General features: G+C 44.0%; 1 protein-coding gene across 14 annotated transcripts in view; it reads right to left on the reverse strand.

Annotated features, from left to right (window-relative positions):
- LOC116093483 (myomegalin) overlaps nt 1–27,518 on the reverse strand; it is a 193,134-nt gene that overhangs the window by 55,589 nt on the left and 110,027 nt on the right. For 12 of the 14 annotated variants that reach the window (XR_004119725.1, XM_031374950.1, XM_031374954.1 and 9 more), the window contains exons 9-19: nt 12,701–12,832; nt 11,646–11,765; nt 11,321–11,413; nt 11,000–11,212; nt 9,566–9,724; nt 7,710–7,823; nt 7,408–7,545; nt 6,362–6,541; nt 5,170–5,364; nt 380–550; nt 132–213 (exon numbers count right to left, since the gene is read on the reverse strand). Coding sequence is in view for 13 of the 14 variants with exons in the window: in XM_031374950.1 (XP_031230810.1) it covers nt 132–213; nt 380–550; nt 5,170–5,364; nt 6,362–6,541; nt 7,408–7,545; nt 7,710–7,823; nt 9,566–9,724; nt 11,000–11,212; nt 11,321–11,413; nt 11,646–11,765; nt 12,701–12,832 (1,597 nt within the window). In the remaining variant the exon portion in view is untranslated. Of the gene's footprint in view, nt 1–131; nt 214–379; nt 551–5,169; nt 5,365–6,361; nt 6,542–7,407; nt 7,546–7,709; nt 7,824–9,565; nt 9,725–10,999; nt 11,213–11,320; nt 11,414–11,645; nt 11,766–12,700; nt 12,833–20,274; nt 21,815–27,518 lie in introns of those variants that run through there. The other 2 variants (XM_031374952.1, XM_031374946.1) reach the window with 1 other exon arrangement.

Genomic DNA, 27,518 nt, shown 5'->3' on the forward strand with positions numbered 1-27,518 from the left:
GGAAACCTCAGGGAGTGCAGAAAAGCAAAGGGAAACCTCAGGGAGTGCAGAAAAGCAAAGGGAAACCTATGAGACAGCAAGGGAGTGCAGAAAAGCAAAGGGAAACCTCAGGGAGCAAACCTGGCACTCACCTAATGTGGACCGGGGTATGCTGGCCTCCTCTCTGGCTGTCAGCGAGGTGCTATCATCTCGAGAGGGTATCTGCATAGAACCCTGAAAATTGGAAGGGTTGTGGGGGTCAGACAGATACAGGGACTCTGGTCATGTGGCAGGCTTGGAATAGTCTCACGCAGTTTGCAGCTGAAACTCCCAAACTGCTGCCTCGGACTTAGTGAGGACATGCAGTTGCCATGACTACCTCAGAGTCTAGAGTTCTTACTTGATCAGTTTGCTCTCCATGGTGGGGGCCGATGGAAGTTCCTCCGGCTGGCTGGTTAGAGGTGAACGCCTCAGATGACGCCATCAGTTCTTTCCCCCCTAAATACTGGCGCAGGGCCTGCAGTTCTGAGTTCCTTTCCATGAAGGCCTGGACCATTTTTTCTGCAGCAGCCTGGTAAGAAGGAAACACAGGGGACGTTACCAAGGATATTATAGTAAAATAAATGAAATTTATTTTCAAATCTCTTTAAAGATTTATTTTTATTTGATGTGTATGAGTGTTTTGCCTGCATGCATGTCTGTGCACCACATGTGTGCAGCGCCCCCCAGAGAAGGTTCTCCAGAACAGGAGTCATGGATGACTGTGAACCACCTGAAGGTTCTGGGACCAGAACCCAGGTCCTCTGTAAGAGTAGCAAGTGTTCTTAACCACTGAGCCATCTCTCCGGCACCCATTACATGTTATTTCTTATAAGCCAACCACTTATTTAAAGAAAAAAAATTCGTGGGGGACACTCAGAAGCAACTTTCCTCTTCTGCACAGTCTGTCACAGTAGAACAGCATGACTAGCCCAGGACAGACATCAGGAAAAGGCTCTCCAAGGTCCTACCAGCTAAGGTGTAAGAGTTTGTGCAGAATTGGCCTGACAAATGGCTTCCTTTACTCTAGTTGTTTCTTCAGCCTCAGCTGCCTTTTACCCAACATTCGTATGACTTGGGCTCTTTGCCAAGCATCATGCTATTGTCCTGGCCTTTTCTATCTAAACTGCAACCACACAGGGCAAATGGTACCAACATTCAGTGCTGATTAAGTGCCGGGATCACAGAGGCTGTGGCGAGGAGCACTGAGGAACACTGTCATTTACCTGAAGCTGTTGCAAATGAAACAGCAACAGGACAGAGTGTGAGCTGATTAGAGTGACCATTCGCACCGTGTATACATGTGTTACGTGCCTTGAATATACACAATTTCTACTTGCCAGTTGGACTTCAATAATGCTTGGGGGAAAATGTACTTCCGCTCTCCAAGTCCCTTTGCTATGCTCGATTTTCCCAATGCGCTTCCTGCTTCCTCATGTATCCCTTTGTGGTCTTCATTACTTCCTCCTCCTCAATAAGGATGTGTACTTCAGGAGCAGCTCAATCCCAAGCACCCACAGCATGACTTGCCAGGCCTAGGCACTCAGTATATATTTAATGAATTACACAATAAACATCTTCATCAGACCACGAGAATCTGAACCTCAAGGGTCACCAAAGCCTAAGTGGTCATGTGGTCAAACTGCCTTCTGAATATTCACATTTGCACGCACAGATCAGTGCCATGCCAGTCCTCACCAGGGAAGCTTCTCACCACAGCCAGTCCTGGTCAGTGCGGACACTCACAACTTCTCGCCACAGCCAGTCCTGCTCAGTGTGGACACTCACAACTTCTCACCACAGCCAGTCCTGGTCAGTGCCGACACTCACAACTTCTCGCCACAGCCAGTCCTGCTCAGTGCGGACACTCACAACTGGTCAAGGTGCAGGCTGAGCGTCTCTGGATTGTTGAGCCACAGACAGGACACGACCATCAGGTGTGCTGCTCTCAAGAACTTACAACAGCCCTTGTTGTCCATACAAGACCCGCATGAGATCAGGCACAGAGAGAGGAGGGGCTTTGAGCCTAGCCCATAGCTGAGAAGTCACTGATTGTTGATGGCTGCTGGGGGGCGGGAGGGTAAGATGTCTTTAAGGATATGGTCCCTGGTAGGTTCACTTGGACGGCCTTGTGCGCATAAACAGATGGGCATTAGGAGTTAGAATCAGTGGGCTATTTCTTAAAAACAAACCAAGAAAGTTGGAAGGAGATGGGGATACATCTGGGAGGAATTAGGGGGAAGAGTGAAGGGTGAACATAATAAAAAGATATTATTACATTCTCAAAGAGAGAGATTATTACATTTTAATATTTTAGAAAAAGGGTAGAAAAAAATCTCCCCAAAAGAATAAGCAAAAGAAAAAAAAAAAAAGATTGGGCCTGTCAACATTTAATCACAGACTGGGGAGGGGCCTGAGAGCCTGCTGACAGTCATTGTGTACTGGGAGGTGAGGTACCATTCCTTTGGTGTAGTTACTGGTAAGTTGTCCTTGCTTCAGTAATCACTGTCCCACAATTACATTCAATAGCCACACACAACGAAGACTTGAAAGTAGGAGGGGGCTTACTCAGCAAATGGTGCTGGTGGGAATGGGAGGTGGAGTAGAAGAGTAAGGGGCAAGGATGACTAAAATTCATTATATAAATGCATAAAACTACCAACCAATAGAAAGAATAAAATCAGGCTAGAGAGATGGCTCAGCGGTCAAGAGCACTGACGTCTCTTCCAGAGATCCTAAGTTCAAATCCCAGCAACCACATGGTGGCTCACAACTATCTGTAATGAGATCTGATGCCCTCTTCTGGTATGTCTAAAAATAAATAAATCTTAAAAAAAAAAAAAAAAAAAAAAAAAAAAAAGAAGAAAGAATAAAATCATCCAACTCATTTATTTCTACTTCCAGCTTCCTAAGATGATGACGACACAAGGAAAGACCCGGAACTTCTTTGTGACTATTGAAGTACAAAAGTGCATTTACGGCTGGCAAGGTGGCTCGGAAGCCGCAGAAGCCTGGTGACCTGATTCTGATCTCTGGAACTCAGAACAGTGGCAGGAGAGAAGCTACTCCACAGAGTTGTCCCATGACTTCCATACATGCACCATGGCACATGTGTCCACACATACCTCGTGCATACACCCAGGCACGCACACGACAGTGACTGGAAACATTCAGGGGTTGAGATAATGAATTGAAACTACATTAGCTAAACTATTGAACCAATTCTCTCTGGGAGGAACCAACTGTTTCAATGAAAAACAGCCTCATCATAATTCCTAAATGAGGATTTAAAAAAAAAAAACCCTTGCATTTTCAGTATATAAAATTTTGAAGTATGGGCAGAATCACTTGAGAGATATCAACATACTGCCAACATTTACTATTAAAAGTCTTCCTGAAAACGTAACAGCACAAACAAGATGCGTGGCCAGTGCAACCCTAGGACAGTGCTTTGCCCCCACTCTAAGTTAATCTCCTTTTAAAAAACTATTTAAGTCAGTCTTCTTCATGGGAAACCAGAAAGGCAGACCCACACGGACACCACGGGAACTGCCGCTCAGGTGCGAAGGCTGTGCAATGTCTGCGACCTCCTCAGTGCCAGCAATGTCAGCTGGTGTTGGAGAAAAAGATATGCAGGAATCAGGAAAAACTAGAAACTGACCTTCAAAACTAGGTATGGTAGATCACGCCTATAATTGCAGTACTTGGGAGGCTAAGGCAGGAGGACTGCCCTGAATGAGGCCGGTTCAGCTATATAGTAAGTTCTGGACCAGGCTGGGCTACAGTGTGAAACCTTGTCTTAAAAAAAAAAAAAAATGACTTTGAAATAGTGTACATTGTTGTACTGGCTGGTTTTGTGTCAACTTGACACAAGCTGGAGTTATCACAGAGAAAGGAGCTTCAGTTGGAGAAGTGCCTCCATGAGATCCAGCTGTGGGGCATTTTCTCACTTGGTGATCAAGGTGGGGAGGACCCCTTGTGGGTGGTGTCTTGGGTTCTATAAGAGAGCAGGCTGAGCAAGCCAGGGGAAGCAAGCCAGTAAGGAACATCCCTCCATGGCCTCTGCGTCAGCTCCTGGTTTCTGACCTGCTTGAGTTCCACTCCTGATTCCCTGGGGTGATGAACAGCAATGTAGAAGTGTAAGCTGAATAAACCCTTTCCTCCCCAACTTGCTTCTTGGTCATGATGTTTGTGCAGGAATAGAAACCCTGACTAAGACAACTGTTATTCTGAGATTGATATAGCCTTTATCATCCTGATATTACTTTCTCTCATAATGGCTTTCAGAATAAAACTGTTTCCACCTAAAATAAATCAGATTTTATAAGAAGTAAAAGAAAATACGGGCCAGTGAGATGCCTTAGTGGGTAAGGGCTGCTAGCTGCCAAGATGGTGACTTCAGTACAACACTTTGTTTCCAAATGTTGGCGGGACAGAACCAATGGCTCAGGTTTATTCTTTAGCCTCTGAACCTGCACCAGGATAATGCTCCCCGATAGATAGATAGATAGATAGATAGATAGATAGATAGATAGATACATATATATATATATATATATATATATATATACATACATACATACATAAAGGTAAAAAAAATTCTAAATTTTAAAAGAAGAAAATATGAACTGGATGTGGTGATAAACACCTGCAATCCCAATATTCTACAGGCTGAGGCAGGAGGATTGCTGATTTGAGTTTAGACTATGTAGTGAGTTCCAGTCCAGCCTGGACTACAAGTAAAACTCTGTTTCAGAGAAAGAGAGAGAGAGAGAAACAGAAAGAGAGAGAGATGGGGGAGGAGGAAAGAGAATATATGTGAACATGCTGAGTGTAACTTTTCCTGTATCTTAGATAATAATATTTCAGTATTCCATTCCTTTCTCTCAAAACAATCAGAGAAAACCAAAGTAATGGGTACATGTATTGTCTAGGCCATCTCCCAAATGTAATGTTCAAAAATGTTTCATCCTTACTGATATGGAGATGCAGTTCATGAATTGAAGGAAAGAAACTGAGTTGACTGTGAAACGAGCGAGTCCAAGTCAAATGCTTAGGACATTTCCTGTCTGGCAGCCATGAGCATCACTTCCTGTTTGCTGGCCATGAGTGCGTCACAGGATCGTCATCTGGCTCTGCACTAACGCGTACCTGTCTTTCCTGCTCCCTGGTGCCCATCGACTGGAGCAGCCCCTGGATCTCCATCTCGTGCTCCACGGCTTGCTTGTTCCGATCACTCAGAAGGTCCTGGAGCATCCTTTCCTTTCGCTGCAGGCGCTGGCACAGTTCCTCGGCTACTTCACTCTGACCAGGTCCAAGTTTATGGAGCAAAGTTGCGCTGAGATCCTAATGTGAAAGGGACAGTGTGAACTTCTGGTGGACAGAATTTTCTGTACTGCATGTTGAAGCACCCATCATAAAGAAATGATAAGGTTCTTGGGAACAGTATAATGTCTTATCTGTTTTGTTTCCCCAAACCTAGAACAGGCCCAGGACTTGGAAGGCTGGAAATACATCCTCAATGAATGAATACTAACAATACAGAGAGACACCCCCCCCCAGAATGGCAGCTTATACAATCATTTCTGAAATAAGTAGTTTTCCTTATGCTTGGCACACAACAGTTAATGTCAGATGGAGCAAGTGGACACTTGGCTCACTTACTTCCTCTACAGTATAACATTAGAGAGGGGGTAAAAGCCTCAGGCCAAAGGGAGTGATGAGCCGAATGAGGCAGCACATGCCTCCTGCAAGCCTCAAGTAGGAGGACTCAAACTTAAAGCCAGCCTGGATATAAAGCAAGGCCCTGTCTCAGAAAAACAGAAGAGGACCAAGGAAACTGTATTCGAAAAAGAGTAATGCCACTACAGCTCCTAGTCTACACAGAAATAGAATATGTGGTGCTTAAACTGCAGAGCCCTACAGGCTGAACCGAAGCGGCTAGGCCTCTCTGCGATGCTGCTCTGACAAGTTACTTAGCCTCAAGCATCCAAGGCCTTGCTCTGAAAGCAGAGTATGCCCTCCTGAACTTGTGAGGATTCACGAAGTTAATTTCCACTGGACTCTTAAAACATTGCCGGACCAGCAAGTACATTGTAGCTATTATAATACAGGCAAGTTATAATATGTTGTATCTTAAGATCTAATTAATTCTCATATAGCATCTCTGAGAATGATAAATGACATGTTAAATTTATATGTTTCCCAGGGAAAGGTAGCTACTCGCCCAGGCACAGAATATAATTAAAGACTTGGGTTGCTGGCTCTGTGGGTCTGAGGAGTCCTGACTAGGGCTGAGTCTATGCAATCTCTAAGCCAATCCTTCCCATTAGTGGAGCCTTGCCTCTACTTCTTTGTTCCTGTCGTGCAGAGATGTCTGCAACTGCTGAACGATGCTCTCCTGTTCCTTCTGCCAATGGCCAAATTTGGTTTCCAATTCTTCTTTCAGCCACTGGAGATTTTGGCAGGTGGCAGTTAACTGCTCCACTTCCAGGCCTCTGGCCCTCAGGAGACTCTCCATACTCTACAAGGACAGACACAGCAAACATAAGCCAAAGAGGCACCTCACACTCCTCAGGATAAGAAATTAGTCCCTCTGGGCGTGGTGGTGCATGCTTTTAAACCCTAACCCCAGCACCCAGGAGGCAGAAGCAGAACTCTGTGAGTTCAAGGCCAGGCTGGTCTACAAAGCAAGGTCCAGGACAGCCAGGAAAGAGAAGACAGAGAAACCTTGTCTTGAAAAATCGAATCAAAACAAAACAAACAAAAAAACAAAAGAGAGAGAGAGAGAGGAAAAAAAAAAGAAATTTGAGACCTGCCTGACCCTTTTTGGAAGAGGAGAAACACAGAATGTCATAACAGTAATTTTTTTAAAATCTGGTTTGTGGAGGGGTAAATATAGAACACATGATAAAATAGGATTGTAAGAGTAGTTTCTCTAACAAAAAAGTGAATGGCCTCTTTAAGAACGCACAGATGGTAGCTTACATAGGATCCAAAATAAGTATGCAGAAAAGCTACAAGAATACATTAAGAAAACAAGCAGTTATGTGGTACACGGGCATCTACATAATATCAATGGGGAGAACACAATATAAAATATGTGTGTACATACTTTACCCCAACAGTGCTTGTGGAAAAGTGTATGTGCATATCCACATTAACAGGCAAGGATGAGAAGTCAGAACCACATAAGCTGCAGCCAACATCCACTACTCCCCATCAATCCGTATGTAAAGGAGAAGCGCCGGAATGCTACTTTTCTCTGGTATTTAATTTTGTTTTCCTTTCAGAGCAAATACCCTGGGTTACAGAGGATGATGGAGGGGCTGCTGCTCCAGGCCTGGAAGGCTTCGGGAGTGGGGAAGCGTTAGGCTGCTTGGCTCTTACTTGCATGGTGGCTTCATTGGCGGACAGGACACAGCGCAGCCTCTCTAAGTCATGGTCTCGGTCTCTCACAGCAAGGCGAAGCTGCCGCAGTTCCTTGTCCTTTTCTTCCAGAGCAAAGAACTTTTCATCTATGACCCGCTGCAAGGAAAGGAAGGTTCCTAAGTCCTGGAGGGTTCACCAAGCTATCACCTTTATTCACTTAGATCCCAAATGTGAGAACTGGAAGCTCAAACCCCAAAGCGATCATTCAGATACCACCGCAGCTAGGACAAACGACAGTGGGGTGGGGACTGGCCAAATACCTCTAGAGCAACCGCTCGGTCTTGTATTCGTTGCCGCAATTTCTCAAGAAACACCTCGTTTGTGTCGAGAGTTTTGTCTTCGTTGTCTCGATACTGTAGGAGCTCCTGAAGTTCCTAATGAGACAGAGGTACTTTCCTTTATTCCTTTACCTCTTAGCTGAATTTCTTCATTTTTCCAAGAAATTGGTTGTTTAGTACATAGACACACATGAGTCAGAGATAACAGATGTAAATTGTTAATAATTCTGCAACAAATGGATTAGCAGGCGAGTCAGTCCATTTGGGGAAACAAAGGACACACACTGTCTGCCTAAAGGTGTCAGTAAAGACCTCACCAAAGATTTTGAACTAAGCCTGGCAGAACACATAGCTAGTTATCCCAGCACTGAGGACGCAGAGGCAGGTGGATCTCTGTTAAGCTGGAGGACAGCCTGGTCTACACAGCTCCGGGTCAGCTAGGGCTACATAGTCAGATGCTGTCTCGGAACAAAACAAAAACTACCAACAGCAACAGATGTTTCCCAAATGAAGATGTGGCATGGGTATATCTGTGAGGGAGTGGGAATTGCATACAATGGTATGTAAAAATTATTTGCTCTGAAATTTAGGAGATTCGATGTCCCTAAAGCTTAGAGTAGGTGACAGAGCTGATCATGCTTCTTAGCGCCCCGTTTTCCCTAAAATTTTCATTCTGTCACTGAATTCTACAGATGTTTCTGTACGAGGTCTTTCCTGCCATGTCTGCAGGAAGCAGCGTCTGACGCCGAGGTGCTGCGTTTGCTGAACACTGCCTGTGCTGCTGACGTTCGCATATCGTTAGTTACGTGCTGATGGCATGCTGCTCATGTATTACGCAGCACTCGTCTACTTCAGCTGTGTCTGCATGACAGGTCTAAAAAAAACCTGTTCACAGACCTGAGGCGCATGCTTCACAGTGAGCCAGTCTCCTGAGGTGACCGGTCGCCAACACCTCCTAACGTGTTCCAGACTGATCTCTGCTAAAGTCTGTGGAGAAATCTACATGCTTTCTTTATTCAGGCATAAAGGTGCCCTAAGAAATATTTTGTTATAGCCAAACTAAACTGAACAATGTTTCCCGGCCCCCACAATGTTCCAACTAATCCTAATCAGTGCTGAGCTGATTCTCGGCCTGGAATTTCTCAAGGATGTTATCTATTCAGACAGATTGTCTCCAGAGAGGGGAAAAGACCAGGCATTAAAGTTTACTGTCAACAAATGGCAAACTATTTCACATCTTAGAGAGAAGTTGGTTAGCTCCCCTGGCAAATTGGGAGTCTGTCACAAATGCTCCCAGAAATCTCTCCCAGGGCCTAAGTAATGTATTATTCATGAGAGGTTAGCTAGAAGGAGACCCCCTGGGGCATACTTCTGACAACCTAGAACAATTAGACAGTTGGGTGCTTGCTTAGGGCTGCCAAGGTAGCCAGCCCAGTGGGGAAGAGCACTTGGAAGGAATCATTTACACCTGGATGTTTGATCTGTGCTGTCTTTGATGTGACTGCTACCTGCCTAACGTGATCTCTGACATTCGCCCTGTTTTCTGTATACTATATAAGCCTGATTCTTATTTTGTGAAAATACATTCAGAGTCTGCACTTCCTTGTGTCGTTTCTGTCTGTCACGTGCCGAATTCCTAGCCCACTAGGCCAAAACTCTCATCACCTCGCGGAATAAGGGGTCCCCCAAAAACCCAGTCCGTGGCACTCATGGACTGTATTTTCTATTCATTGTGTATGTTTCCAACTCCAACAGTCATGTGTGGGCACAGGGAGGCCTTGAGGTGGTGTGAGCATGCGCTTAAGAGCTCAGAAGCCTGCTTCCGGCTGAGGACTCACCTGAATGAGCTGCTCTTTGTGACTCAGACTGTGACTCAGGTGTTGGATGTTTTGTCTCTGGGTTCGAATTTCATTATATTTTTCCGCCTCCAAAATGTGGAGCTGTTGGCTCTTACTGTGCAGTTCTCCTTGAAGGTGTTGTAAAGCCTTTCGTAATTCCTGAAATAAATAGATCAGGTTTTTACGGTAACCTTTTCCACGTGACCATTAGATATGAAGGTCTTAGCACTTTCAAGGCAAGTTGGGCATGATGGCACCTGCCCATAATCCCAGCCACCAGAGAGGTCTCAAATTCAAGGCCAGCCTGGGCAACATTGCTCCATCTCACCCCCAAAACAAAACAGACAGACAAAATAACTTCAAAGGCATAAACTAAAATATATAGTAGCAGAGAATGCCATCATGTAAGCTGATATAGAAAAAGTATAGAGAATATAAATCAAATAGGCTAGGAAAGCTTATGAAAAGTATGGAGTGGGGAGTAGATTTGGTATTACAGTACAGTGATTCAAGGCAGTGCTTGATTTCTGGCTTAAAAGGACAGCTCTGTGGTCTACTGAATGAAGTCTGCACCATAATACTGGTCCTTCCCTAATGAACTCAACTTCTGACTCTGCACTATCACCTGCCAAAGTATCAGAAATTTTAATATTTCTAAAGAAAATCCAGGGCTTATAATTAATTTCTGAACTACTAAGATAGGAGACAGCACACAAAAAAGGATCTTTAAAATGCAGAAAACAAACAAAGCATGTTCTCCACACTAACAGATAGAGGGCTATTTAAGGACTATATAATCCTTACATACATTTAAATTACATGGCTAATTATGCATGTAAATGCCCTTCTCTACTTTACCCAATAACCTTTCAATTTAATTTAATTAATTTATGTATTTACTTATTCATTTGTGTGTTTCTTACTTATATGAGAGTAGGTATGCACTCGTGGAGGTCAAAGGACAACTTTCAGGAAGTGGTTTTCTCCTTCCGGCATTGTGCTGGGGCGGAAACGCTTGTACACTTTTGAGTCAAGCCTTTTTCACTTGCTGATCTACCTCACCAGCCTCAGCTGACTTTACCCTTTCAGAATAACCTCATCGGTCTCCTCCTTCAGGAGGCTTTGAGCCCTCTGACTTCTTTCCTCAGACCCTCCTTTGGAAATACAAGTCTCTGGGAGTATTTACCCTGTTGGCATCTGTCATGTGAATGTGACTGCCTCTCTGGCTAAAGTAGAAGTTAAGAGGCAGAGTCCCTGATATCTACCTTTGTACTTTCAGGGCACAGTCTGCTCATCTGGTGCATGACCCGGGGGCAACAAACACTGACCACATTAGACCAGCCAATGACGCCTGAGGGTTTAGGTTCCCACTCACAAGTCACTGTGGGGCAAAGTCAGCGCTGGGAGCAATAGAGCGAGCGGTTAATGATTTACCTGGTTATGTTTCCAAGCAGCTTCCTTCTGGTGCTCTCTCTCCTGGGCTGCAGCCTCCACCAACTGCATGCATCGCTTACCATCAGCCAGCTGGCGTTCTTTCTGGCGTACTAGCCTCTGGAGCTTCTGTATTTCAAGCTGGCTGCAGAACAGGGCACTCTGAAGGTCAAGCAGGGCCACTTGCTGCTGAGCAGGGGCAATGCCCTCTGAGCTCTGAAAAGAACAGAATCATAATCCCAGTCACAGAGAGGAAAGCACGGAGCCCCCGAGAGACCTGGGCAGCCAGGGCGGCCCCACTCCTGCCTGTGGCCACCCACGTACATGGAGCTGTCCGAGCTGGCTTTGGTGCAGCATTTCCCGAAGCTTTGCCATTGTGTCATTTTGACCTTCAATCACCTGGTACAGCTCTTCAGTCTGGAAACGAGAGGAGGACAGCGTACTGAGGCTAGCCAACGACTCGGAAATTACTTCTCTCTCCTGGGCAGATATTAGCAACAGAAGCTTTCCAAAACACCTACTTAGCGGGCAACTTCCCATAGTAAGATTGGCTGTCCTGACAACAGTGACATGTACAAGATAGAGAGCACTTATCTACGTCACCAGAGTGACAGGCTTCCCCACAGGTCTGGCACCATGTACATCTTACCTCACTTTCCCTGCTTTTTAGCATTTCCTTGAGGCTCTGGATTGTCGTATCTTGCTTCTGAGATGACTCCTGTGCAGATTTTAGCTCACAGCTCAGGTCATTCATTTTCTCTTGAAGAATCTGAATTCAGCAGAGAAACTCTTGTTAGCTCCATGATGACTTTTAACCTCGAGGGCCATCACACTGTCCTGTGCATCTCGGGTTTAAAGAACGACTTGGCACCTATCGTCTTACTTCTTCCCCGTGCGTAGTAACCATGAGACTATGAGGAGAGGTAGCAAAGGTGCACTGCTCCCCTCAATGCACAGACACCTCAATGCTCATGCACTGCACACGCTCTTTATGTCAACAGCAAGAGTATTCTCTTGACCCTCCCATACGACCAAGGAGTGCCTGCTATCTCGTACAGGACAGGCTATTATAAGAGCCCCCTTGGGACAATTGTCTTGAAAGCAGACATTAAAATCTACGAGCTAACAAGGGTAAGAAGTTACACTAAAATTTAAAGCACAAACTTCCTGCATCAGAACCTCACTGTAGAGTTAAAAGATTACATGGAAGTTCTGATCTCATTCCCAAAAGGCATCAGAAAATGTGGTGTGCATGGGACAAGCTAAAATCCTGATAAAAAACAAAGAGAAGGGCTGGGCAAGGTATAAGGACCTGGGTTTAATCCCCAGCAGCCACATAAAAAGCCAGGCTTAGAGGTGTGTGCTTATAATCCTAGCTCTGGGAGTGTGGAAACAGATGGATCTATGGCTAGCCTAATTTTTAAGCCCTGGGTCCCAGTGAAAGATGGTCTCCAATTCCTGAAACTGATTTCTAGTACACACAAACACACACACACACACACACACACACACACATACACACACATATTCTCCTGGATACATACAACTCACACATACAATAAAGAAAATAAAGATAAAAGTGTAGAACTATACTTCAAAATGAGCCATTCTGTAGAAAACTGGGGATGCCCCTGCATTCATCTCCCAGACCATAACACATGGACTCAGGATGATGGAGCTGGCCGAGAGCCAGTTCTGACGTACCTTGTTGGTGGCCTCTGTTTGCTGGATTTTGTCCTGGAGTTCTGCCAGGTGGGAATCAGACACAGACGGCTGGGTCGAAGGAGTCTCACTTAAGTCCAGCTTCTGTTGCGTGGGTAACCCCTTAGGCACGGGCTAGAAGGCAGCAGGGAAGACAGGCATGCTGAGGAAAGGCAGCCAGTAAGCCATTTGATTTTCATGTTCAAACTGGGCCTCCTTTTTCAGAAAGTTGGAAACCATAGTTGGGGCCCAAATGATCAGGTGACTTCCTGAAGACAGACCTGCTACTTTCCGAGAGTGCCACTTCACAGCCATCCCACCATGCCCCTTCCCTCCCGTCCTTGACATTCCCCACCCATGCACACAAACGCTACTTTGTCAGGTAAAGAAAGTAACTCGGAATTTAAAGACAAGGGGGACTTATGAAAGAACACAGCTACAACCAAATATTTGTTTCATTCTGTCTAGCCAGGAGATTAACGAAGGCACCAAAGGATCAAAGTTATATTCCAATCACCTGTCCTACAGCAGGTCTATTTGTGTTATTGGGAAACCTGGTAAACTTTATTGTTTTGATATGAGTCATACATTAGAGGACAGCATTTCTGGTCACCAAATTTCCTTAGTTTGTACTATGACTGATAAGGGATATCCTTGTCCTTAAGAAATACATGGGGATGTATCTAGAGTAAATGACTTGTTTGGAAGCTTTAAAAAAAAAAAATGTACCCAGACCCAGAAAAAGAGTAAAAAGGCAAAATGTAACAAAAATAGCAGCCCTCCGTAAATCTGGGTGAGGAAGCATAGGAGGCTTTTGTACTTTTTTTTTTTTCAATTGTCTCTTTAAACCAAAATTATTAAAAATGAAGGGGGCAACTAAACACAAAAACATAACCATAATAGTATGGACAGCAGTGTACTTTCATAAAGAGCATTGGGTGCCCTCTCTTAAACGCCACCTGAAGATCACAATGAGCTAAGAGAGTGGGTAGGCACCTAAGGAATTTCTGGCTGCACTAAATCCTCCCCCCCCACTCCCCTACCCCCCCCCCACCCCCCGCCAGCTCTTTCCTTCTTAAACATAAAGAAGTGTTATTCATGTTTTTCTTTTCCTGGGCTTTCAAACTTTCCGACTGTCCAGTATCTGGGGTTACAGCTGACTTTAAAAGCCTTCCTGGGAGAGACTGAACAGAGGCAGTGAGGCATTTGGTTGCCCAGTGCTGGTTATCATTGTTTCTAACACCATAAAATAGAGTGCGGTGGGCGGGAAGCAAGATGCAGGCAAATACTTAGCTCTGGCTCCCATCAGTCTGGGTTTATGGAGAAAGTAAGTGGTCATACTAGAAGACTATTCATTTTGACAGGTCATCTATAAAAGGCTCTTGGCAGAGATGACATTTATTCAGATCTATAAAGGATGAGAGCTTTGACGCTGGCTAGGATGAGTAAGGGAGAATGTTCTAGGCAAATGGAAGGAATGGGTAGGGTTAATGGACACAAAATATCATATCCATTGTTATTTTGTTATTTATATAAGCAATGTAATCTTATAACTGACAACTCACACTGAAAAACCATTTTTTTGTTTTTTGGGTTTTTTTCTTCCTTGTTTTGTTTTTGTTTTGGTTTGAGACAAGGTCTCATAATCCCAGTCTGGCCTCAAACCCCAGAATCTAGCTTCTCAACTACTAAGATTACAAACCGGCATCCCCACACCCAGTTTTGAATCATTGCTAAGAAATAAAAGGGTGCAATGACTTCAAGAAAAGCAGGTACAAACAAGGATGTTTTATTACCTTTATAAGCTCACGGCTATTTCCGAACGGCTCACTAAAAGGCTACTTTATCCCCACTAAATGAATTGATAAAACAAAATCTTAAAATTAAAAGGTAAGATGATCAAAGAGGTATTAAGACAGTCTCAAGCACCAACCAGTGGCAGGCAATGAAAGGATCTGCAGAGTTCTGAAAGTTGACGGAGTGACTCACAGAAGCACGGAGACTTCTGACAGCATCCTCCAGAAGCCGGACCTCAGTACTTGCTTTGACAAGAAACTCAGTGAAATGGGCCCTTTTACTCCCGGTATGCCTCTCGCTTATCACTATAGCATGTTCACCTTCATCTATTCCCTCCTCACAGACGTGCTGAGTGCTAAGTAGCAGATATTATGTCGGAGAAAGGAGTACCACATAGGACAAAGTGACTTCTCTTGAAGATTCTGCAGAGCTTAGGTTTGGTGTCTACATGGTAAATAAATATGGAAAGACTGAGTGGAGTGTCCTGTTGGCTTGGCAGTTCCTATGCAGTAACACAGGAAACCATGCAGAGAAGTGGCGACTGTTACTTTATATTGACTAGAAAGAATGTTTCTCCAACTAGAGAGAGCATTCCTCCTGAGACTTTATATCAACTAGAGAGAGCATTCTTCCTGAAACAGTATCTGAATGGACATCTGAAGGGGAAGTAGCCAGTTATTCTAAAAGAAACAGAAACCAAGGCAGGCTGATGGAAGAGCTGATGCAAAGTGAGCCTGGGAAAGGAAAGGCCTACAAACCTAGAAGGGCATATCCCAGAAGAAAACCACTGTGAGCCACCTGTGGAATTTTTCATTTTCTCATAGCTTCACTAAATAAAAGTTTGTTTGTTTGTTTGTTTTTTAAAAGTAACTTTAGTTTTGACAATTTGTCTAAGCAAGTATTTCTAAAACATTTAAAACATTACAAATGTGATCAATATAAAAACAGGATTTTTCAGAATTTGAAATTTGAGGTCTATTTTATACTCAGAGTACATTTCAACTCAGACTATTCACATTTTGAGTATGAAAGGTGGGGCAAGGCTGGTGGTGGGCCTTATTAAAACACACTGGACAAAGGGGAGGGTAATGGGGTCCAGTGTGAAGGGAGGCACAGCTCAGGTCTTAACCTCCTATACAGCAGGGATAATCAAGCTGGAATCAAGTAAATGGGATAAGATCTGTCTGCAATGTTTTATGTACTTACATTTTGGTTTTGGTGCTGCTGGGTATCGAACCCAGGGCCTTGTGCAGCTATGTCCCCAACCCTGACTGCAGCGTTTTCTAACAGAAGAGCATACATATTCAGGTTTTTAGAAGCTCACTGAAGCTGCTCAGTAGTGATGGAGAGAAGAGAGATCAGTCAGAATGCAGGTGAAAGGTGGCTGGATTAAAAAGATGGCAGTGGAAGAGATAAGTGGATGGGTCTGGTACAGCTAATGTGCTGTTGCTCCAGACAAATGGAGGCAGGAGAAGCAAGGGGGATGAATCCCAGAAATACGTGAGACATTTGTTGTGGTGACTACAAGAGGTCTCCCCTGAAGCAATATGGACTATGTCACACACATACCACAAGAGATGACTGAATAGATACTTGCAAATCTAACGGACAAATAAAATGGTCAGAGATTCAATGGAAAAGCTGCATCTATAAGACCTGACTTTTTGTGTCCTTGGTGTAAAATCACTCTCCAGTAATGTTATGCTACAAATTTGAAATCTCACCTACAGCAAGCACAACTGAAGACACAACTCTGGGGGCTGGAGATAGAGCAGAGTTCTAAGGCATGTTTACCTGCCATGCATAAGACTGAAGGCTCAGTACCTTCTCTCTAGTGCTGGGTATCAGAGAAGAGTTTCAACATTAAAATGGCAGGAGGACAGTGGTATTTATTCACTTTAAATCAGAGTCCTCAGAGCTCTGAAGGGAGCAACAAACTAGCCAGCTACCCCAATTCCACTTCACATACATGGAAACATAAAGCTATAAAAGGTAGGCTAAGCTATTCCAGTCACCAAAAAAGTTGAGAATTACCCAGGGAAAACTAAATTGCAGTTAGTGATGCAGCTTTTATTCCTATAAACCCAGGGCTCCCCATAATGTTAGGAACATTTTAGGGATCAAAGGCTGTGTTTAATGACTAAGACCCATAAAAAAAAAAAAAAACTTAAAGCAAGCCTGACGCCTACTGCCCCATCCAATGCTAATTCTAATACTTCAGCAGCCGTCTTAGAAACAAGATCGTTTACTTGTATGTGTGTACATACATAAATGTTTATATTCACATATACGTCATTTCTCTACCTACACATACATAAACACGAGGGCAGAGAAGTTGCAACTTTAAAGCCAAAGAATGCTGCAGCAAGGAATCTGCGTCTCGTGTGAAGCCTCTCAGCATGAGTCACAGGAAACTTCAGATTCTGTAAATGACTTACTGAAAACATGAGAGGTCTTCATTTATCCTTTCTTCATAATTTATTCTTTTATTGCCGAGAAAATGCCTTTTCAGAGATACCCAAAGGGCACTTACTACGTTCCTTGGCGTCAGGAATGTGCATTAAGTTCTTGTAAAGTATCAAGCTTATGGGGTCCCAGACAAACTACAGTGGTCCTTAGTTTAGTAGCATCAGGGTCACTCCCAGATGCTTGGCTTCTAAGACCATGACCTAAGCACAATGTCCTTTCAGATTAATCATTTTCAGTCAGGGTTGGTATGTAAGCTTTATCAATCTAAAAAGGAAAGCAGAGTCCGGGCCCAGTGCTGCCCAGTGCTGCACACAGCTAAAAAGCAGTGTTTTTACCTCTGGATTAACAGCACTTTCCTGGCATGTTCTTATCCTTACGGTAGTGAGTCACAGATCTCAAACTGCTATCATTTTCTATCCTGCTGTTAATCATCAGAGACAAACAAGAACCATCCGCTAGCATAAAATTAAAGGCCCAGCCTATGACTATTATTCAATGTCTACATTTCCCAAAGGGTCTGATCTGCCTAAATAAACAACTAAGGTATTAAGTGGAACAAATTCACCATACTCCCCAAAAGGCAGACCTTGACATTGTAAAGTTTGAAACAAAGGTGTGCTCTTTGAATTTAGATACAAAGAAGCCTGGTAGCTCAGAGCTCTTTGTGAATTGCGCTTTACTAAGGGACCTCCCCCCACTTTAGTAAAGCTTTTCTATCTCAGGGCAGGACAATAAAGAAGAAAATTACTATGGAACAAGACCTCAAACCTTCCTGCAGATAATTTGAAGAGCCTGGGTCTTCCTGGCGTAGTAAAGTCCACAGAAGGCAAATAAGTGATTTGCATATGTCAGTAAGCAAGACAAATACATAGTTACTGTTTACATCAATTTAAGGAAGGAGAAGCAGGGCGTGGGGTAGGAAGGGAAGCAAAGCTCTCAGGAAGAATCTTCAGGCGGGTAGTTAATACACATACAAAAGGAGGTTAAGTGGGAGATTAAACAAAAGAATCAAAATGACTAACAGAACGGTCAGCCAGGTTTCCTTCCTATTGTAGGAAGATTTTTGCTTTCAAGGCTCTTGTAACTACCAGCCAAAAAGAAAAACTACCCAAACCCCACATATATTATTCTTTGTACATGTGCTCAGAGAAACTGGTAAAAGCTGGTCTGCCCTTGTCTCACCTGGCTGTGGTTTTACCGAACACCATAATAGCCCTTAGGGAGATTAAAAATCAATTTGACTTAATCAATTAGATTAAGATCCAGAATAAAATAGGTATTTTGTTTACAAACACTTTGAACTCAGTGTAACTATTTTCCCTTGCATCTTTAGTTCTTGGAGAAAACACAGTAATTAAAACTCTTTCTTGAAGCTTAGTGCCGTTTTCTCTCACCTCCCAAAAGTCTTCAAACAGTAAAGAATGAAGTCATGTGACAACAGAGAGATCCTATCCCACTGGTTTAAAGCTCTAACATTCACAGTTACTGTAACAACAGAGAGATCCTATCCCACTGGTTTAAAGCTCTAACATTCACAGTTACTGTGACAAAGGGACTGATCTGAGGGTACAATTACCATACTTTACATATGTATTCAGTTTTCTTTATGGAAACCCCACTAATATCCTCCTGGAATACTTGGATACAGAAAGCGGGTTCTTAGTTTAAAATAAGTTAAGGTGATGTGCTTCAGGCAATGTAATTAAATGTACAGAATTAAAAGGTCTTGGCTGAAACCAGTGAGGAAACTTAGGCTCTGCAAGGCTCTTATTTAAACAAACTTTCCAACATTCTTAATGATGGGTGTTCTTGAAAATCCTTCCCAACTCCAAAACTGACTGAGTCCGGGCAAAATACCAAAAGATATTTTTTTAATTAAGTATGGAGTAAAGAAAATCTTGTTGTCTGGGGAATCTTCAGGTCTTCAACTTGCTGCAGTATTGGCCATGGCTGAGAGAAGAAAATATCTTAGTTCCCCATGGTGACTAGCCTAGTTTTCGATATTAAAGTGAGATTTATATGAGTATTCAATTTGTAGTATCTATGTCTGGTCACAGAAACACTGTTTGAGCCAAACACAGCAGTGGGGATCCACTGTAAAAAAGAAGCATCCAAGTGCTGGGCATATGCACTGCTTATCATTTCACACAAATCAAAGTACTGACTTTTTTTTTTTTTTTTACTTTTTTATAACACTTTCATATGCACTGTTTTCTGACAATTTTGCATAAACTTTAAAAACATTTCTTGCACTTTCTACTAAAGTTCTTATTGGGATACAAAGTTGACATGCAGCCTAAGTATGCCTTAAAAATCTCACTTACTTGGAACCTCAGCTTCCCTCATTACCAAACTATAAGTTTCTGGATCCCTGCTGACTGAGGACTAAGCTTCCGTAGTGACTTGTAGACTGTCCACCCTAGCCGTGAATGGTACCTGTACAGAGTGAATGTGCCAGGATGGTTAACAAAGTTAAATGACTCTAGCATTTAGTGAAGCCATAGAAATGAAGGAGCCTCTGCCAGGTCCCTGCCAACAGCTGAATTTAAAAGGGCACTGTGAAATCAGTTGGGTGGACATGAATAGATTAAACTGAGTTCAATTCCCATTGTCCAGTCATTAAGAAAGTCAAGAGTGGGGTGAGTGAATCCTTCCTTAAGAGCAAATATCTTCTAGTAGGGCTCAGTAGAAAAGGCTGCCTGTGCAGTTTTCAGCTTAACTTCATGAGTGACAACATTTGAATTCCCAAGTATCTTCCATGAACAAGTCACCATTAGCTCTGAGATGACTGTTAGTTAGAACAAACACTGCCCAGATGTTTGTTCTAATGCTTTCCTGATGGATTAATAGGTTTCACTCTATGTGCTAACCATTTTGAGACATCTGGGGGATGAAAATCTTAAAGCTCCAGGGAGAACTTGCCAGAAACCTAACTCTCTTACAGAAAGACAATGGAAGAATATCATTCACCAATCTAAAACCAAAAACCAGCAACAATCAAGGGGTGGTGTGAGGGGACAGTTTCCGGTGCCAAAAGTGAGACTTCTTTCTGCAGAAAAAGAACCTTTATCTTTTGTTACATACAATTCTGACAATAGGAAATGTTAAACTGATACTGTTCAAACAGCTGAGGAAAAGTAATTTATGTAAGCGTAAATCACATTTAGTAAGGAGCACATGAAAAAATATAGCTGAAATGGGCTCAACAGTTGATTTTTTTCAAGCCTAGCTCCTATTATCCCAGAGCTAAACAAACCATGGACCTGTGGACCGCTCATCAGAAAGGTACTATAGGTAGCCATTGTGTATACCTGGAACCCGATCGGCAAATACTCATCACAGAGATCATCCCACAGCTCCTGTAGGTCTGAAATCTCCCAGGGATAACTCACAGGTGTCCTGTAAAGGGGTTTCAAAGGCCTGTTAAGGAAACTGGAACTAACTCCATTTGTTATGATATGGCCAGGCTTGGCTCCAGGTAGGATGGATTTCACTGGAATAGGAAGCTTGCTCCCTCTGGGACTCTGAATGGGCTTATAATCAAGACCTTTAATCATGCTAAGAGCTAGCTCCAGTTTGTGGTTACACAAATGCTGTGGAGCCTGTTCATCAGAACAGTAGTCACACTTTACAAGTTCTTTCGCACTTCTCTCCGTTTCCTCGTCTTTCTGTTGTGGAGGACTAGCCTGGACACTAGAAGCATCCAGAGATTCCACAGAGGAACCTGGTGTCCCTTCCTCCATGCTTTCTCCATCCGGGGGTACTTTTGTGCTTGGTAAGTCTGGTGGCCCAACCTCTGACAATGCCGGTTCTTCAGTGCAAATGCTGGTAGACCACCTGCTAGAGGGGGCATAAGAAATACTTCTGGCCACTTTTCGAGGCACCTTACAAATGGCTTCATAGTCGGAATCCGCAACCCGCAAAGCTGCACAACCACGGCATCTCCTGGGTCGGTTTCCGGGCCCTTCGGAAGCATGACAGCTGTGTGAGTCGTTAATCTGATCCTCATTTTCTGCCCAACACTCAAACCCTGAATAGGCAAAGTCTTCTTGGAGCAGGGCAGCGTACCTCATATCTGGCAAGCCGGAAATGTCTACCGTCCCACTCCCCGCCTTGTTCTCCTCGCCAGAGTCATCATTATTCTTCCGATACATACTGGCAATGCAGAACTTGAGGCGATCCTTTTCCAGGAGCAGCTTCTGTAAGCGCTCAAGAGAAAGGGCTTCGATCCTGGCAATGACAGTATCGAATCTATAGATGCGATCGAGCATGAAAGCGCACTTGCTGCAAGCAAACTCGGCTTTGCCATCACGAGAAACATCTTTGCCTAGGACATGCGAAAGCAGAACCTGGAGGTTGAGCTTGGACGCGGTATGAAAGATCCAACGCCGCTGGTTCCCACACAGCTCCCGGGCACAGATCCTGCAAATCTCTTTCATCTTCACTCCTGGAGGGTGCGGAACTTCTCTGTAGCGGCCACAGCTGCGGTTGCTCACCAGATCTGGGATGCGGTTCTCTTCCCACCTTGATGGTCTGGGGCTGGCATGGCCCAGTCCCAGGTCCTCACTGGGCAGGGGCACACCTCAGCGTACGCAGGCTCTGGGTACCACAAGACCAGCCCCGCCCCTCGGGCAGGTGACGGGCGCGGACGCAACACCGATTGGGATGCTGAGTTGACAGGGCACGAGCTGCGCGAGGTCGCTGCCAGGGCCCCCACAGCTGTCTCTCTCGCGGGCTGCCTTGTCCTCTACGTCCTCCCGGGCGGGCAGGCTAGGCTCCGGGACAGTAGAGTCGGCTCAGAGCTGACGCAAAGCCCGGGAGATGAAGCATCAGATTTCAAGATGGCGCCTGGGTAGGCGGCCTCCCCAGGACTCCTCTGGGAGTTGTAGTCCGACCGCTGCGGCTCCGCGCATGCGGGCTGGCGAGTATCTCGCCTCGCCCTCAATCCAGTCTCTCCTGCTAGCCTGGTAAAGCGGACTTTGCTCCGAGTGGAGAATGGAAAGTGAGATATAAGGCCAACGCCTGCCTGCTCTACTCTGATAAGATCTCACCAAATACACAACCTGATCCTTCCAAGGAATCTCCCTCCTCTGCTGGATGGATGCCTTGAGGCTCCTCCCAGGGAGGAGAAAGCCCAGTCGCCTCCCTGTCTGTCAACCGCCAGTGCCACGTACACTGGATGTGGCCAGGCGGTGCCACTAGGTACCGCTGCGCCACCGCCTTCTGCCGCCGCCGCCCCACCTCCTCTCCCAACTCTGACTCTGGGATCAGAAGGCCCCAAGTTGCAGACATGGTTGAGGAAAGCCTGATAAGTAAAGGAGACAGGTTGAAAGAGTTTTCCCAGACGAAACTAAGATTGGATCTTACCTACTACTGGATTGATGATATAAGAGGCTAGTATTTCTATCAAATATCGTGTGATGTGTAGATAAGCAGGCCTAGGTGTTTTGTCCTTTTATGAAAGTGGTGAGTGGGAAACGGACAGTGTACAATGCAGGCACTTCAGAGTCACTTGAGAGTCCAGTAAGCACCAGGGGACTGCATCTGATCAAGATTTTAACGATAACAAGAGAATGGGCTTGTCAAGCTTCAGGTCTCCTGAGAGATTATCACGAACTCTATTTCAGGTTCTGGTAGACAACTTCTCTTCTTTTGGAAATGGGAGAGAGGAGACAGACACTTCTTTGAAAGTGTTTTCAATTCAAGAACTTCTGAGTTAGGACTGAAAACTCACCGGCATAGTTAGTACCTGGCTTTACTACTGTATAGTTAAGTCTCCCGAGACTTTCCTATAGAACTTCATGCACATAAGAGAACCTGGAGCAGCAACTGGATGAAATGCAGGCATCACAAACTGTAGCCAGTAGGAAATTCACTTCCTGGCTTTAGAGGAGGAACAGTATCCCTCGGAACCTCCTGAACTTCCTCCGGAGCAGAAACTCAGGTCCTTAACTAGTGACTTTTAGATTCAAAAATTGTAAGGCTGGGGCTATCGCGATTGTTCTAATCACCAAAACAAAATCCTGTAGCTCTGTATGCAACATAACTTTGCATGTATAATTTCATCTAAAGACACAGTCTGATCAGAGCTCTCATCCACATCATAAAATGGGATTCCAGGTAAAAGCAGCGGCATGTCTTTATCTTTAAATTATGTGAGCTTGAAAGTCAAAAGAAACTGAGCGTCAGTCTTTGAAATCTATTAAAGGCAGAGTTTCTGAACTCACTATGACCGATGGACAGGCAGAGAGCACTCTACTTCCTCCTCCACAAACTACTCCAAAATTACCCTGAAAAACTGATAGTGAGCTATCATAGCAGAACCAGCCTTCACATGATCATCAGTGTTTAAAATAACTTGATCACAGTCAAAAAAGATCATGCTACAGTAGATAACAAAGCTTGAAGCTAAATAAAACTTAGAAGAAACATTATAATAAGTTTAACATTTTATGACCCTTATCATCATCATCATCACCATCATCATCATCATCATCACAATGTGTAGTTTGGCTGCTTTAAGGAACTAAATGAGTAATGGAGTAGAAGGAACTAGATGAAGACATTTTATTCTATATGCTACGAACATAGGTCAAGAAATATTCAAGTATCACCTTTAATTTTTATTTCAATGAATTTTTTTTTCTTTTTTCCTTTTGGTTTTTCGAGATAGGGTTTCTCTGTGTAGCCCTAGCTGTCCTGGAACTCACTCTGTAGACCAGGCTGGCTTTGAACTCAAGAAATCTTCCTGCCTCTGCCTCCCAAGTGCTGGGATGTTTTTAGATTTAAAAAATTGTGGGCTGGCAAGATGGCTCAGCAGGTAAGAGCACTGACTGCTCTTCTAAAGGTTTCGAGTTCAAATCCTAGCAACTACATGTGGCTTACACCACCTGTAATGAGATCTGACACCCTCTGGTGGTGCGTCTGAAGACAGCTACAGTGTACTTATGTATAATAATAAATAAATCTTTGGGCTGGAGTGAGCAAGGACTGAGCAAAAGGGGTTGACCAGAGTGAGCGGGGCCAGCCGAAGCGGGGTTGACCTGAGCAAGCAGAGGCCCTAAAAATTCAATTCCCAACAACTACATGAAAGCTCACAACTAACTGTATAGCTACAGTGTACTCATATACATAAAATAAATAAATAAATCTTTAAAAAAATGTGTTTGTGAATGAATGTTTTGCCTGCACTTATGTATACTACAAATGCGCCGGCTGCCTCTGAAGAGGGAGTTGGTTATGGGCACAATGTGGGTGCTGGGGGCTCAGCCAGGTCCTCTGCAAAAGCAGTAACCACTCTTAGTGTTAGCATTCTGTCTAAACTCCTCCCCACAGTTACCTGGCAACAGCCAGGTAGGCCTGACCCACTATAAAAGGGCTGCTTGCCCCCTCCTCCCCCTCTTGCCTCTTGCTCCCCATCTCTCCCCACTCCCTTTCCCTGTCTCTCCACTTTACTTCTCTACTCTCTCCCTCTCTTTGACTTTCTCTGCCTCTACTACCCTCTTAATTCCCCTCCCCATGCTCTGAATAAACTCTATTCTCTACTTTACCTCAGGGGGGAAAGGATGTCTCTGCATGGGCCTGTTGAGACATCCCCTCCCCCCATACCTCACCACACCCCCTTCCCCCATACATCACCACACCCCCATATCTCTTTATCTTTTTATTTTATTTAAAGATGTATTTATTATTATATATAAGTACACTGTAGCTGGCTTCAGACGCGCCAGAAAAGGGCGTCAGATCTCATTATGGGTGGTTGTGAGCTACCATGTGGTTGCTGGGATTTGAACTCAGGACCTTCAGAAGAGTAGTCAGTGCTCCGCTGAGCCATCTTGCCAGCCCTCTTTATCTTTTTATAAACACATCACTTAATAGTTGAGTCATCTCTTTAACTCTAACCTTTAAATTTAAGAAAGATGCCACAGGTAAAGCCAAAGGCTGTGTCAATTTAACACACCAGGTTCTACTTAGATCTAAGTCATGAAGCTTGAAACCGAAGGGAAATACTTGTAACTTGTATGATGTACATATAGTATGGGCAACTTAATATGAACAAAGGTTCAAATAGGGATAAGCAAATTAATAATAATGGTTATATCTGTATAGTAAAATGAATGTTTGTATCCATTTTTCATCATTTAGATTCTATAGTTTAAATAAATAATAAATATACAGTACTTTGTAATTTAAAGAACATTTCTTTAAAACAAGGTAGGATGCCAGGTTTGGTGGTGCATACCTTTAATCCCAACACTTAGAAGGCAGAGACAGGCAGATCTCTGTGAGCTGGAGTCTACATTTCAAGTTCTAGGCCAGACTGGCTACATAGAGAGATCTTGTCTTAAACAAGGTAGGATAAACATGTTCTTACATAGTTGTGCAACACTATCCAGCAATGAAAAAGAATTGGCTCTGATGTGTGCTTCATGCATGGATCTCAAAAATGTGGTAGTGAAAAAAAAACATATACAAACGAAACATTCTGTATGAAATGTAACCGTTTCAATCACTTGAGGTAAAAAAAATACATTTATTGTGGTAGAAGTCAGGAACAATTTCAGTATGAGGGAGTGGAAGTTAATTTCAAAGGAAAATGTGCTGGCTCGTTTTATGTCAACTTGGTACAACCTAGAGTTATCAGAGGGGAGGGATGCTCAATTGAGAAAATGCCTTCATAAGCTCTGTCCATAGGCAAGACAATGGGCTATGACCCTTTGGGGGTCAAATGACTCTTTCACAGGGATCACCCAAGACCATCAGAAAACACAGATATTTACTTAATGATTTGTAAAGGTAGCAAAATTACAGTTTTGGAGTAGCAACAAAAATAATTTTATAGTTGGGAATCACCACAACATAAGGAACTATATTAAAGGGGTGCAGCATTAGGAAGGTTGAGAACCCTGCTCTAGGGCATGTTCTTGGTGATTAATGGGGGAGGGCCCAGCCCATTATAGGTGGTACCATCCCTGGGCTGGTGATCCTGCTTTGGAAGAGTGGGCGATAGAGTTAAGCTAGCATGAAGGGTCAAGGACACTACAAGAAGACCTGAGGAGTCAACTAACGTTGGCCCAAAGGGGCTCACAGAGACCAAACAGAGCACGCAGTGGCTGAACCTACACCTACTACACATCTGTAGCACCTGCAGCTTGGTCTTCTTGTGGGTGCCCTAACAATCGGAGGGGAGACTGTCTCTAACTCTGTTGCCTGCCATTAGATCCCTTCCCTAACTGGACTGCTTGGTTGGGCCTCAGTAGAGGCGATGCACTTTGTTCTGCTACTACTTGATGTCCCAGGGCGGGCTGGTACCCAAGGGAGTCTTCCCTTTCTCTGAGAAGAAAAGGAAGGGGGGAGTCGGGGAGGGATTTGTAAAGGTAGAACTGGGGGGACAAGAGGGATGGGGGTCCAGATTGGGATGTAAAGTGAATAAATAGATTAAGGAGAAAGAAAGAAGGAAAGAGAGAGAGAGAGAGAGAGAGAGAGAATGAGAGAGAGAAAGGAAGGAAGGAAGAAAAAAAGAAAGAAAGAAAAAGAAAGATGGCTGAGCATACCATGGGGGAGCAAGCCAGTAAGCAGCACTCCTCCATGGCCTCTGTATCAGTTTCTGCCTTCAGGTTCCTGTCCTGACTTCCTTCAGTGATAAACAGAGATGAGGAAGTATAAGCCAAATAAAGCCTTTCCTCTCTAGTTCGCTTTTGGTCATGGTGTTTTACCATAGCAATAGTAACCCTACCTGCCTCTCTGTTAACCTTCTGATGTTAAATCTGGCTTTGACATAAAATGAAGTTTTAAAATAGAAACAACAGTTTCATACTTTAGTATCCATCAGATAAGCGGGATGTGTGGGGGTGGGTGGTATTGAAATGCAGATCAGATTGCTGGGACCTAACCCTTGCTGTTTGTATTCAGTAAGCAGATCTGGGGTGGGTCCTGAGAATTTGCATTCCTAACAAAGATCTTGCTGCTGTTGGTGCTTCAGGTGGTGCTGCTGCTGTCTTCTGAGAGCTGTTCTTTGAAAACCACCAAACTAGAACTACCCTAAATTGGATTCAGAGGGAAAAAAAACAAAACAAAACAAACCTTCAGTAAAAATATCACAAGTTCTATGGGGGCTGGAGACACAGCTCAGTGTTAGGAGCACTTAGTGCTTTTGGAGAGGATCCCGGTTCAGTTCCCAGCACCCACATGATAGCTCACAACCTTCTGTAACTTCAGTTCCAGGAAATCTGATGCTCCCTTCTCTCCATGGGCATTGCCCACGTGCAGTGCATAGATATACATGCAGGCAAAAGACACATACACATAAAATAATCTTTCAAAAGACAAAAAGGTCAGAAGTTATATAGGTCAATGAAAAAAACTATCAAATAAAACTGCTTATAAAATTAATGTTAAGTTTAAAAACAAACAAACAAACAAACAAAAAAAACACCTACACCCCAGTTGGGGATGGTGGCTCAGGGCAGCCTGTTATCCTAGCACCCTTGAGGTTGGGGCAGGGAGATTGGCACTGATTGAAAGCCAGCCTGGGGTTACATTGTGAGTTCTAGGC

This window comes from Mastomys coucha, unplaced genomic scaffold, assembly GCF_008632895.1.
Source record: "Mastomys coucha isolate ucsf_1 unplaced genomic scaffold, UCSF_Mcou_1 pScaffold16, whole genome shotgun sequence".
Taxonomy (NCBI): Eukaryota; Metazoa; Chordata; class Mammalia; order Rodentia; family Muridae; genus Mastomys; species Mastomys coucha.